This window comes from Barbus barbus (genome assembly GCF_936440315.1).
Source record: "Barbus barbus genome assembly, chromosome: 24".
Taxonomy (NCBI): Eukaryota; Metazoa; Chordata; class Actinopteri; order Cypriniformes; family Cyprinidae; genus Barbus; species Barbus barbus.
In genome coordinates, this window is record NC_136752.1 from 26403866 (window position 1) to 26418029 (window position 14164).

At 35.9% G+C, this 14164-nt stretch overlaps 1 protein-coding gene across 1 annotated transcript; it reads right to left on the minus strand.

The window, feature by feature from the left end:
• Positions 1 to 1998: 1998 nt before the first annotated feature.
• Positions 1999 to 8123, minus strand: LOC306843482 (uncharacterized protein). Its single transcript, XM_079375008.1, has 4 exons — positions 8010 to 8123; positions 6276 to 6634; positions 5714 to 5907; positions 1999 to 4189 (listed from the first exon to the last, which is right to left on the minus strand). Exons 2-4 carry the CDS (start codon positions 6610 to 6612, stop codon positions 4088 to 4090), a joined length of 633 nt encoding a protein of 210 aa, XP_079231134.1. The 5' UTR covers positions 6613 to 6634; positions 8010 to 8123; the 3' UTR covers positions 1999 to 4087.
• Positions 8124 to 14164: the final 6041 nt, after the last annotated feature.

The window sequence follows — 14164 nt, forward strand, 5'->3', positions numbered from 1 at the left end:
AAATACAATACAGTCAATGATCACATATTTGATTTTCTTTAAGCCATACTTGAAGCATAGTTTTAAAAATACTAAATGTTGCACACTCTCTAATATAAACGGGCTCCTAACTGAAAAAAGTGATTGTCCAAAAACAATTTTCTTAAATTTAGTTGAACAGTCACCTCTTAACTGATGACCTGGTCTGCCTGATATTGTCTTTACAGAAAGTCATACATTGTTTAAGAGGTGGTGGTGCAATGATTCAATGCAATGAAATCATGAAATAGTTTGTACACCAAACACACATCAGCAAAAAATAAAACATTGTCAAACATAAATCATTTATCATTTTTAATAATATTGCAGTGATGACAACTCCTTGGCTTTTTTGCTGAAATTTTCACAGCTTGTTTATAAAGTATATAATGGTTATACTTGTATGGGAGCATCTAGTAAGATAAAATGATAGTAAGATAATTGGTGAATAATATTACTGAAGATCATCAAGCTTGCTCTAGTACTTTTAGAGACCTTTTTAATGTTTTTCAAATTTAAGTTAGAATCCATAATCATACCCAAATATTTAAAATGCTCAACAATATTTATTACCTCTCCTTTATCTAAAATATCCGGACAACGCTCATCAACTTTCTTGATCGAAAAATACATTCCCACAGATTTACTCACATTAAGAATAAGGCAAGAAGGACATAGCCAATCTGAGACTTTGTTCAATGCAGCAGTAAGTTTGATAGCAGCTTGTTCTTTTGTCTTAGCATAAGTATAAACAACTGTATCATCTGCATACATCTGAACCTGGACCTCTGGAAAACTGTAGGCAGATCATAAATATATAAGCTGAACAAAGTTGGTCCAAGAACCGACCCCTGTGGGACTCCAATATTGCAGTCAGGAAATGGTGAGCATGCATCATTAATTCTTGTACATTGTTTTTTTTTATTTTAAGTATGACTCCATCTATGTTAATGTATTAGTAGAAAAATTAAACCTTTATAATGTAGATAAAAGAACATGATTGACGGTATCAAAAGCATTTTTTAAATCAAGGAAGACAGCACCAACAACACCTCCCCTATCAAGACTGGATTTAATTTGTTCAATGAAATAACAGTTTGCTGTCTCCATAGAGTGATGTGCCCTAAATCCAAACTGCATAGGATGTAATGGAAAATAACCAAGATTGAAATGCTCTACTAACTGATTGCAAACGACCTTCTCAATTACTTTAGAAACAACTGGTAGAATACGGATAGGTCTATAGTTAGTTACATTAGCAGGATCACCAGTCTTAAATATAGGTGCTATTACTGCTGACTTCCAGGCACTTGGAAAATGACATTGTTTTATTGACAAATCAAGGTGTACTAAGAACTTTTGCATACTTTTTAAAATACAGAATTACAATCAAAACATCTTTGGCCCTAGAACTCTTAAGTTGGCTTAAAACTTTTATTAAATATGATACTTCAGAAATATTAAAAACAGTATGAATCTATGAAATATTAAAAACAGTATGAAACTGAATCTATTAAAAAATGATTAAATACACTAATTTGATGCTTATCTTGGATTAAACATGCATGAACTTGCATTACATACTGAATTGTCTATTTTGTATATTGTGTCTGTGCTATTTGGCACATTGTCCATTTTTGTATATATGTACAATATTTTATTTGTATTTTTTTACTATCTGTGTCCTGCCCTGTTGCTGTCATTCTGTGGCACTGTGGAGCTACAAATTCCTCGTATGTGCAAACATACCTGGCAATAAAGACAATTCTGATTCTGATTACCATTATATAATAATTATTATTACCATAAATAGTAACCATGGTTAATTATTTAAAAATTACATATCTACAGTTAACTATAATTTTATAATTAACTAAGCCTACTGTTTATGGTAAACATAAATAAGAGCAATCCCATTCATAGTCATACATTTTTTTACTGTATAATCTCTCAAATTGAAAAATAACCACAGATAGAGCTCAAATGAGTATCCATAAATATTTTAATGCGGTGAACATTGCAGAAAAAGTGTCAGCATTTATGATATACGTAAAAAAGACATCTTTTTTCACAATTTTATAACAGCATTTAATATATTTATCAAACTGTATAGTAAATTTAAGTAGCAAAATTAAAAAAGAACCAGCAGGTCCCGTACACATTCCAAACAAAGTAAAAACAGCTCAACATTTTTGCTCCTTTGACGACTTTCTGAGACAAGTGCATTTGAAAGGGCATTTCAGATGAATGAGGCAGCAGATCATCACTTCAGATTCTCTTTGATAGTCTGTTTGAGCTCCCTGTTGTTCAGCTGGAGGTGTTTATTCACCTGGCTGCGATATACGTGTTCGTTTATGATCTATAATGCACATGTTTGGGTGCTGTGACTGAAGCCCAAACCTTCATCGTTGGCCTGCTGTTCTAAGGCACCTTCAGCTGTTTGATTGTCTGCAAGTGTCATCGTCACAATACACAAGCATTTGAGGCACACCTGTCAGAAGAACAACAGGACAAGAACACATCACAGCACTGGAACATCACCTCTTGAGGAAATGGTCTGAAATCGTAATAATTGCAAAGGAATGATGTGGTTTTTGTGGACTCTGACAGTCTGTGTTATATTCACACCCTCTTCATGATCTCTAACACTATACTGACGACATTATGTGTATTAAAACTATCGATAATGCACAAGCAAACCATGTAAAAATTGTAAACCGCAAAAGTACAGGCACCTCAGTAGATTGTACCACAAAAAAGCATGGAACGATATCTATTTTCGATAAATTAAATTATTCATCTCATATTTATATTCATTTCACTTTACAATATGAGTTTACAAATATATATGTGGAAAATAAATTACCCCGCTTTACCGCATATCATATACAAACTCTTAAATATTCATATCAGCGCCAGATCATTAGCCAGTCAAACCATCAACTTTTTTGCATGGAAGAAAGAAAATAATGACATGAGATTACATAATATTAATTTCTGTGTGAACTGACCCTTTAATTAAAGCATATTTACGCTATCCAGAGGACACTCTTAACTTAAGACATTTACAGTAATAAAGACCTCTTTATAATAACTATTGATTGACATATATATATATATATACCAACACAACTCGTGCTAGAACTTTAATAGGTTTTTATATGGTAACTTTTAGATTTGATTAGATATTATTGATTGCATTGATCGCTTGAGTTGTACTGTAAAATATGATTTGGTGTATTGCTCTTTGAGCACATTTTGAATGTCACCAATTACTGAAGAGCTGCTTTAAACACTGATATCTCAAGTAATACTTCAGTGCCTGAGAGAAAGCATGTCATTATGTGAAGCCTGTGATGTATGACAGCAGAATTCATTAAGGCAAACTAATATTTCAGAAGGGTAAAATCGTTGTAAATAATTGTATGGTACATTCTCCCTTAATAAGAAAAAATGACCCTTTTAAAATCACAAAATTCATATTTGTCTCCGTGTTCTCAGAAATGGCTCATTATTGTTATACAGGTATTAAAACCTGATGTTCAAGTTGTTTTTCTGCATTTAAACAAAGTTTGTTCAGTTCTGTGTGATATCACTGGCCTCTGGATTGCATCTCATCACATCCAAATAACACTGTTAACAGCAGTGAATCAAGCATAAGCCGTGATACACCAGCAGAGAAAGATGAAGAGTCTGTTGTGGGATGCGTCGGAGTTCAGTAGGTGTATTAAAGTAAGTACTCATATGCCGTTGACCTCGAGTATTCTCACAGCTTGTTGCCTATTAAAGCAGTTCTTTCTTTTTCTGAGGGTTTTATTAAGGCGCTGAGATCCGCTCATATGTGAACGTGTTGGGGAAACATAAGGCAGAATATTAATATCTTCATATTGATATGCAACCTGCAGAAAATTTCCTCCAACGTTCCATTTTAACAATGGATTCTTCAGAAAAAGAAGGGAAGTTTCCGACCAGCGGCATCCTTCTTTTTGAGCCGTGTAAATCCAGATCTGCGCATCTTACAGTGCTATGTAAAACTCATTTGGGTCCTGAATAGGTGTGCCGTTGCCTCTCATCTCTGGGCTCTTGCATTTTGGGGTCTTTCTTGAGGAAAAAGGAAGTTGTAGAGTGTCGTCACTAGCTGGAACAAACCCATCTGGCCCCTTTGAGTGAACTGCACAAAAATAAACCAAAATTATTTTTTCATCAGTTAAACTTTTTGACATATGTTAAAAAAGGCTGCATTTTATTAGTCAAGAGAGGTATTATTATGAAACTATATTTTCTAAATAATTTAATTTATTTAGAGTCATTTTAGAAGGTTCCATTACTTACGTTGATAATCTAAAATACCAATCATGACTTAAGAGCAATTTAACTGTTGGTTAACTTTATTTTCCCTGTATAGAAAAAGAAAGTTATTTTATATAAATCATGCACAGTAAGACCAGAAATAAATAGCATATATCTGCCATTAGATGGCGCTCTGTCTGGCCTCAAGCTTCACTTTAAGCTCCTCCCCTTCCCTTTAAATCTCCCTGATGGACAGTTAAAGCGGCCAATCAGCAGTCAGGCCAGCTGTGTTGTGGGCGTGTGTTGTAGTTCGTGACTATTGCAGTGTATTGCATAAGCTGCCACTCTTACTGAAGGCATGCTAGATTTAAAAGAGTTAGCAAACTGTAATTATGATTAACTCATTTAAATTATCCTGACCCATTTATTCCTAGTTGGACTGTCATCTTTCAACTTTTTCAATTATTCAGCCAGTTTGATCTGTGAGAACATGAGGTTTCAGTTTTTGATCTTATCTGAGGTTATGACAGCAGATTTCCACATTGCACGGTCTATAAAATCTACAATCTGCATGTTCATTAAAACATCTCAGTTGTAGCGGCTCAGCATATAACACATACAGAGTGTTACTAAAGATGTTCCATTAGCCTACTTTTGAGATTGTGGTCACATGTCTGCTGACGTGGATCTTGAGTCAGAGTCTAAATTTAGCCTGCAGTATAAACACACTTCACATCCTCTTTCTGAGATCACACACAAACTACAGCCGGCCTGGGTAGACACTAAATTCAACTGGCATTTATTGAAAACCTTGATAAATCTAAATGTATCCCTGTTAACCAAAAAACATAAGGGTGTGGGTTAATCTTTTTCTACAACAAAAACACCATATAACTCCTTCAATGGCCATATTTACATGATAAAATGTCACTTTTCAAAATTATTCTAATCTCTCATATCATTATTTTAGTAAGCCTCACCTCCCAAAAAACTTTAAAACCAAATTTAATTGAACTTCATTAAAACCAAATAATTGTTTTCAATAGTTATGCAACTTTAGTTTTGTAAATAGTTATAAAAGTTAAAAAAGGATATACGACCTTAATGTATGAGGTTGCTATATAAACATCTAGCATTTAAACGTAATTTACTGTAAAGTTATTGGTGTACATTTGGTAACATCTAAGAGAACTTGAGTAAACAGGACGTGTAAACCAAAAATGATGTCATTTCTCCCACTGAGCATTTGCATATGTAGCATTGCAATAACAGAAGGTGATGTCATTGCACATCGTGACAGAAACCACTGCAATGAAAACCACAGACTCTGTGTACAAACACCTGTGAAGCTGTTTAACCCGTTTGATTCACATCGGCCTTGAGGCTCATCTGAAATCACTCTTACCAGCTGAAGATGTTCCTGCTGAAACTGATCCCCCATTTCACGCAGTTTACGTCCAATCTGAATCTCCACGCCAATTCCCACGTCACCTTCGTCTTCCTTTTCTTCTGGTCTCCCTTCGTCCTCTTCTGTGTTTTGTGTGCCATCTGGGACGGGTTCGAACAGTGCGGGGAAGTGGGCACGAAATCCAGCATTTCCTTTGTGATAAAAACAATATTTATATTATTATATTGTATAATTATTATGATATTATAATATTAAATATTATTATAATTATTATTATCAATTAATTAACAATGCTGAATATAGTTTCATAAATATAGTTTAGTTTAAATGTATAGTTTCAATACAAATTTAACAAATTTTAATAAAAAATGCTCCAGCAAAAATACCACTATATATATATATATATGTGTGTGTGTATCAATTTGTATTTTTACATATTTTATATAATATTTTATAAGACATATCATATTCATAAATAAAAAAAGAATTAATTGCAGGTTTGCATGTTGCGATTCATAATGCATATTAGACTATATTGATGCATATTTTATTTCCCTACCATGAAAAAGTGCTCTTGGCCCTTCTGGAGCCCCAGGGGCCATAGTAAGTGACGCAAGGCCCCCAGTTCCACAGTTAGCCCCAAATGCAGTCCTGGCATCCACAGCTCCGCAGGGAGATGATGCATCTCTCTCTAAACCCTGGAATGGTGCCATATCTCCGTCTCTCACTGAATTCAGCACAAAGCTGGCAGTCTGCGTCGATCTGTCTTCAAAGCGTCCGTGTCTGTTAGCCGTTTGTCCCACCTCTCCTCGTGGGCCGTCTCTGTTCTCTGAGCTCTTGTGTCTTAGCGGTGTTTCACAGCAGTGAGGAAGCTGTTCATCCTCCTCATCATCCATCGGCGGTGTCAGCAAAACCGCCCTGAAATATACCACAGACTGTCATTCTGATGAGAATTCACATGCTGTTCAATCGTTCTGTATTACATAATATGACAAAAAACCTCAAAAACCTATTCTTTCTAATGGAGTTGTTTTGCTTCAGGATAACAGTTTTTTGGGGGGGTTTTTTTGGAAAAGTTGATAAGTTTATTTCTTTTTCAACTCCAAATTGTACACAATTATATGATTGGTATGGCATTCAGCATCATTTTTCATTGTTCTCCAGTTCACATCAGTGTAGTTTAGGAACACTTGACCTGATGCAAGTGCTGAATCTCATAGAGAGCTCACCCACATCCACATAAACAATCAACCATGACTGAACTAGATGGGTTTTATTTGGTTAAATATGAATAACTAAGATCTGACAGTAGATCAACTCATAAAGTGCAGCAGTGAGATGACTAAGGCTTCACAAGCAACATTTCAAAGGAGTCTCATACAAATGAGAGGAAGTTTCAGATGTGCTCAAGGGTTCTGTCTGCCGCCCTTTCCCAGAAAACAATATGATTCAAATCTGCACCATCATAACAAACAAATCCGTTTATGAAGTGTTCATGAATAATCTGATCTACTGAGAGTTACAGTGCAGATTAGTACAGATGCTTCAAAGAGACTCAAAGAGAATAGTTTCATATAATGCATGGCAGCGGCAGTGAAATTAGTCAAACTGAGAAACTTCAAGAAGAGTTTTGAGACGTTTTATGCTGAATTTGTTTGCAGTGCATGAATGCTGTCATGACATCAGGACAAATAATCATTTAAAAAGTGTAATTCTACTAATAGAGAGATTATCATATGGACAGATGATTATTAATGAGAATTAAACTCTTAATCCCTGCTGATAAACCAGCCTAAGATGGTTTGCCGGTCTTAGCTGGTCTTCCCATTTTTTTAGTGTTGGGGGAGGGGGAGGGGGGGGGGGGGGTTAAGGGGCAGAGAGTAGACAAGCTTGTCCAAGCTGAAAGACCATTGTAGACATTTTAGGTGGTTTAAGTTGTTGTTTTCAGCAGGGAATTCAAAAACAAGCCAAAACAAAGGATATACCAGGTAATAAAAACAAATGCATAAAAAAACCAGGACAACATGAGACTTCATGTGATTGTCACTTTTTGATATTTCAGTTTGATAAAGTTCAGATGGGCAAATCAGAATATTATGTTGGGAGTATTTCAGTGTGCTATTATGTTTATTCTGTAATTCAAAGTTTTTGTCACTGTCTTCCACCGAAATTTAGTTTTTTAAGGACAAAAGCAGAATCATTTCATTTGTTATTATATAGTAATCCACAGAAATCACAAAATAGGCAACACAATGAAACGGCAGCAAATAAAACAGAAATAAGAGCCACTCACCCCCAGTGCTTGAATGTGTGTCAGCGCTCTTTTATTCCGTCTTCACTCTGCTTGTATTTACTAACACGAACTGGCTCCGCTTTCATTCTGCGCCTCCGCTCGAGATGCTGGACACGAGCGCGCAGTAAGCCACGCCCCCTGGCGTCACGTGATATTGTTGGTGCTAGAGGGAGAAAAAAAGGTCGTTTTAGGGTTTGTGTGTCTAAACTCTCCGTCTCTTTCTGAGTATAAGCGGTGTATTTCAGCAGTTTGGGTAGGTTCAGGCTGTTAGTTAGTCGCTACGTTATTTAAAAGAAACCTTTTAATGCCGCTTTGACGTTGGATTTGTTGAAAAACTTTAAAAAGTGCTTTAAACTGTTCTAAATAAGTGAAAAGCACGCTTCCGTTGACAGCCTTAATTAGCTAAATAAGCAGGCCTATGTATTTCTGACTAAACCTTTTCCAACTTTAAAATTGCACGGTTTTCATTATTAAGCCATGGTAGGTGTTTTACAACTGAGATTTTCGAAAGACTTGTAGATCTTTTAAATTAGGTTATATTAAGTCACACCATGATATGGATATTCCTGGAACTGGGAAGATGCAAGATGGCAGAATCTAGTTTGAGTACTTCTGGGACTGTTATAAACTACAGTAGTCAACATTTAAAGTGGATCAAAACAGTCGAGACAAGAATGCATTTTAGGACAACTTTGATGAAAGGTTTTGATCCACTTTAAATGTTGACTAGTGTGTGTGTGTGTATACATATAGAGAGAGAGAAAGAGAGAAAATATATTCACCTTTTGTTTTTTATGAAAGAAAGACATATGGGTTTGGTACAGTGCATGCAATTTTTAATTTAATTATAATTAAACACCCCTAGCCACTACTAGCCCTCCAGGGGCAAACATTTTCTGAATGTGAGGAATATTTGTCTTCAAATTTAATTGAATATTCATAGGAAACCTTGTTGTTTTATTTTTCTGTTTTGTAATGGACAAACACACTGACCTTGACATCTGTCAACCTCTTTCCTTTGGTTTTTAAAGTTGATTGGACAGAGGAATTTATGTGGCTATTATGATCCATTTGTACGCATTTTTATTTTTCACATTTTTGTGCATGCATATCTTCTGCTTGAGCCAGAATTGAAGTGCACTTGTTGTAAATGGGCAGTGAGTCACCTGAATATCACAGTCTTCCTGTTCCCACTCACTTGCAATGACATCATCCTTTCTGACAGCCATTGGGCTCAGCATTCCTGCACACACTGTTGCCACGCTCCTCAATCGCATGGTTGCAATGGCCAATTTAAATGTGAAAAATTTTGCTTTTTTTGTAAAGCAGAATGTGTTGACTGACATGTAAAGGAAGAATAGTTTTTGTTTTGTAATAGATTGTTTTAAGCATGCATACTAACTAGTCAGTACAGGCCAAGGCATTGCTGGCAGGGATTTCTGTATGCTAAAATGTTGGGATGGTTTCAGATGAGGATGAGGTACACACAAATCACTGACTAGTGGAAGAGGATTGAAATAGACTCAAAGTGACTCTGTTTCTACGGTAACTGTGGATGGGGAGGTACCAGAGATGAGAGTGAGGCTAAACAAATGCTGGCGCTGCCTCCGTGGCAACAGCTACATCATTGGTTCTTGTTTCATAGTAAAGACCCGTTAAAAAAAATTAAATCACAAGAGGCCCAGGAGACGCCTCCCTCACAACTGCATGTTGCATCAGAAAGATCCTACAAGAGGAAGAGCAAAACACACAAACACATCACATGCTCCACTTCACTCTACAGCCCCCTCCTTCCTCCCCACTCTCCCGCCAAAACATCTCAGCAAGTAAATCCTGCCTAGAAACCAAACAGCTGACTTCGGCCTCGCTGTGATTGGTGCAGCTCCCTAGCAACGGCGTGTGTTTATTCAGCCAATCAGGCGCTGAGTTCTCAGCACTTTCAACCAATGGCAGGCGGCCCCAGCTTACCCAGGCAGTAACAGTGACTTGGTAACTGTCCGGCAGAACAGAAAGCAACTGTGATTGGTCAGATCAGCTCTGCGTCCTGATAGGCTACTCATGACGATCTCCCAGTCATTCATATGTTTTTGCAGCTGCCCTGAAGGGATACACTCACAGCAGAAGGTCAACTTCTCTTCATCCTGATTGGCCGAGCAACAACGTGGACTCCTAGTAACAAACCACAATTGCTAAAACAGGGTGTGGTTAGGCTTCTGTCAGTCATCCACATCTTAGCCAAACATGATGTTGTTGCTGCCGTTCGTAAGAAGTATTTTGTATGACAAACAGGCCTTCATTAACACACTTTTTGCACTTGTAATATCTGGGAGTAAATTGACTGTTGCGATATCACAGTACGTGATTTCTTAATGCTTGCTCACAAGTTTTTTCTATTACTGTGATGGTATTTGCTGAGCTTCACTGCTAATATCTGTGCAGCTCCTGATCAGAGAATCTCTTACAAATTTACATTAGGCTTTTGTTAGATTGGTTGTTTACATTTACAGGATAAACCGTTGAAGGGAAGATGCTACTTTTTTTCTAATTTTAGCATATACAATATCATATTTGAGGTCTAGCTGGTCCTCATTTTTGGCAAACAGTGTTTACTTGTCATTCTGTTGTGTTTCAACTTTAGATGCGTGATTCACCTAGCAAGAAGAATGAGTCCCCAGACGAGCAGCAGCAGCTCAATGAACACAACCGAAGACGAATCAGAAGTGACATCATGGCTGTAAGATTGCATGACATCATGCTTGAGGGAAGACAGATTAATATGTCAAATCTGAAGCCGAAGGAACTGGCAAAGAAATGATCGGTCTCAGTGATCTAGATAATCAGTATAATAAGTAGAGTAAGTCTTTTTAAAGCTAATTGGATTACTTTTAGATTGTAAGCCACAGTGGCTATAATATAAGTCTTATGTCTGATATTTAGTCCAATTTTCCATTTATATGGAAGCTACTGTAAGAAACTCTCTGGGCATTTTGCTCTTATCCCAACAGTGTTAGGAAAGATGTCTGTTTAGACGTGTAGGATGCCACACATCCACCACATACTGTAGCAATTGTAAAACAAAAAGTTGGTCATTGAAAATCAATGTGATGTCAAATATAAATATTAGATAAAAAAAAAAAAAACTGGCAACTAAATAAAATAAATGTTGCAATTAAATAAATTAAGTACTTAAAATTGAAGTTGAAAGACTAGTTAAGCTACCAAAACTAAAATAAAAATGAAAGCACAAAAATAAATAATATAATATGAAAATAATTCTAATTCCTAAGGAAACATTTATCAGTGTAGAATATTACATTTATGTCCTTTAATCATATTCAGAAAAAGTTTTAGCTGATTGATTTTAAGATATTTTAACTCTTTACTAGATTAGGAAATCCACGTCACTCCATATGTGACAAATTTTGACACTACCGCAAAGTCTATTTTTACTTTACATATGCTTTCCTTCATTATTATGAGGTCTGTACTGTTGAAAATGCTGTGGACCCATGCTCCTCACCACTTTTACAATTGAAAAGTCAAGATTTTAAAATTAATGTGTCAAATTTGAATCAGAAGGAACAAAGAAATGATCCACCTCAATGATCTGGATAAATATAACCAGTTTAATAATTTTTTCAAGATAACTGGATTACTTTCCAAAGCATTAATACAGCAGGCTGCTTTAAACTCTTTTAACTATAAGCAACAATGGAAATAACCTGGGGCTTGTGCCTATATTTACTCAGATTTGCAATATATAAAAGGAATATAAAATGTATGGAAATTGCTTTATTTAAAGTAAAAAAAAATGTGTTAAATGCAGCTTTGAGTACCACAACTACTGGTAGTTGCAAACATTCAATAGTTAAATTAGCTAAATTATTTCATAAAACCAAGCTGCACGAAACAGAGAGGGGTGTGTGTGTGTGTGTGTGTGTGTGTGTGTGTGTGTATGAATCACTACAGGAAATCCCAGAGATGATGTCAATAACAGCAGCTCCGGATCAAGGGAAACTGCTCCATCCTCAGCCGGAGCCCGAAGGGAAGATGGTGACAGGTGATGTCAGCAAACTGCAGCCTGGCATCCAATAGGGTTCCCTGGGATCTCTTGTGTTGAGCCACCTGCATGTGTGTATGAATTCACTAAAGAACAGATGTCCCACCACCTTTTTATACCACAAACTCAACTGAGCTCTAAAAATAGAAGAGAAAGCAGCACACATTCCTGAGGTGTGAAGTATGAGATAAGCAGTTTTGTTATAGGCTGTGTCATACAGTAGGTCTCTCTACAAATGTCAAACCACCGTTTAAATCTATACTCTAATGACTTTTATCAGTATGAAATTTTTTTTGTCAGCACTGGACATTCTTTTCATATTTAAATACTCAAAATCTTGTTTAAACTATTTCCTCTTATAAAAAAACGGCAATACTTTACAGAGTAGTAACTTGACTTCACAGTGTCCGAGTAAAAATGTTGTGGCGTCCTCTAATGGTGATACAGTCATGCTGCATACAAATATCTGCATTATATTCATTTCCTGAAAAGAACCTTGTAAACTCTAAACCTTTCTGAAAGTATATTCCAGACCTTAATGAGATAGTTTGATTTATTAGCCCATAAAATAATTTTCTCTAAAAGAATGTTTAAAATACTTAACATAATACTGTAACATACGTATAACTAAAGTGAATATTTCAAGGCAACTGTTTCATGAAATGACCTTTGACCTCCCAAAATTGTTTTTTTTTTTTTTTTTTTTTACATATCTGATTGGAATCTGATCTAAATAATTGACTGTCCACACTGTGTATGCCCCATAGCGCTCTTTCAATTTACTGAATATCTGCATTGGTTTCTATGACAATGACATAGCATTGGTATGCCTACCATAAAAACAGCAAAACAGTTTGCATTACAGATAATGTCTTACGACATGACAAAATGTTGCTGTGGTGCTGGATTATATTTAATTTTATGAGGCAGTGGCAGAAACGTAGGAAGCTGGAATGCACGGTTTTAATCTGTCCTGCCGTCTCCGCCAGTCTCAAAACTCAAAGAGGCGTGTAGATCAGCAGTATATTGTCGTTTTCCGCTTGACTTTCACTTAGCAACAACACTACTTTGTTTTTGCAAAGACATTCTGCATGTTTTCAACAAAAAACGTGTGACATATTTGTTTTTACATTACGTAGACATAGCCAAAAAAAGATTGGCCTACGCAAAATCCGATCTGGGGTGCGTTTCCCAAAAGCAATTATGGTCACAAGTTCCGTCATTACCAATAGAGTTCAATGGGACTTACCACCATAGTTAGCTAACGATGCTTTTGGGAAACGCACCCCTTAGTGGTCAGACTGAAACGGATTTCCAGAAATGCAATTTGAATAAGATTTCAGACCACATTTTTGCTGTTCAGACTTAAATATGATCGTATTCCTAACAGATATGCACAATACTCGGATTTAGACTTGACAGGCAGAACAAAAGATAGGAATGTTCAGAACATGACACAAACAAGAATATAATGGTTAATGGATACTTAACCCTAGAAGCCTGACATATAAAATAATAGAAAAACTTTTTTGCTGCTGTTGTTGTTGGTTTCTTGAGTATCATATTTGATACACCGTGCTTTTAAAGTTCATATAGAAATAAGAGAATTTGGAGCTTGATGAGGAAAAAACACCTCAGTTTGAGAGGGCCAAACTGAGCAAAAAGATTTGGTGCAGATCCTAAAATTCCTATGTATCATCAGACCATATACATAAAAAGCATATATATATCAGTTGTCACTCTATATCTCCCAATAATTTGTCTTAGTAAGATGATATTTAAATACCTAGTTTTATGATCAAATCTCTGTAGTGTCAAGATGCAATGCAATGCAATACAATAATGATTTAGAGATGAACAAATAAACATTCATCAAAAGCCTGATGATCATATTTGATACTCACATTTTAACTAGCTCTAAAATATGGATATATGGATAACCACGTAAACCTAAATTGCTTCAATAAAGTAAGTGTACCTTACCTTCATGTCCATGACCTGAAGGTGGACAATTTTACACTTATACTAAAAGGCCTTTTACTTGCTAAGACGTCAGGAGGCATGAAGTGCACAGGTTTTTTTAGCAAAGGTTTGT

Excerpts from the sequence above, each read along its gene's own strand:
- LOC306843482 (XM_079375008.1), bottom strand. The coding sequence starts at position 6,612 with ATGGATGATGAGGAGGATGAACAGCTTCCTCACTGCTGTGAAACACCG. Across the intron at positions 5,908-6,275 it reads GCCAAGAGCACTTTTTCATG|GAAATGCTGGATTTCGTGCC; the intron begins GTAGGGAAATAA and ends TTTATCACAAAG. Across the intron at positions 4,190-5,713 it reads AGCAGGAACATCTTCAGCTG|TTCACTCAAAGGGGCCAGAT; the intron begins GTAAGAGTGATT and ends ATTTTTGTGCAG.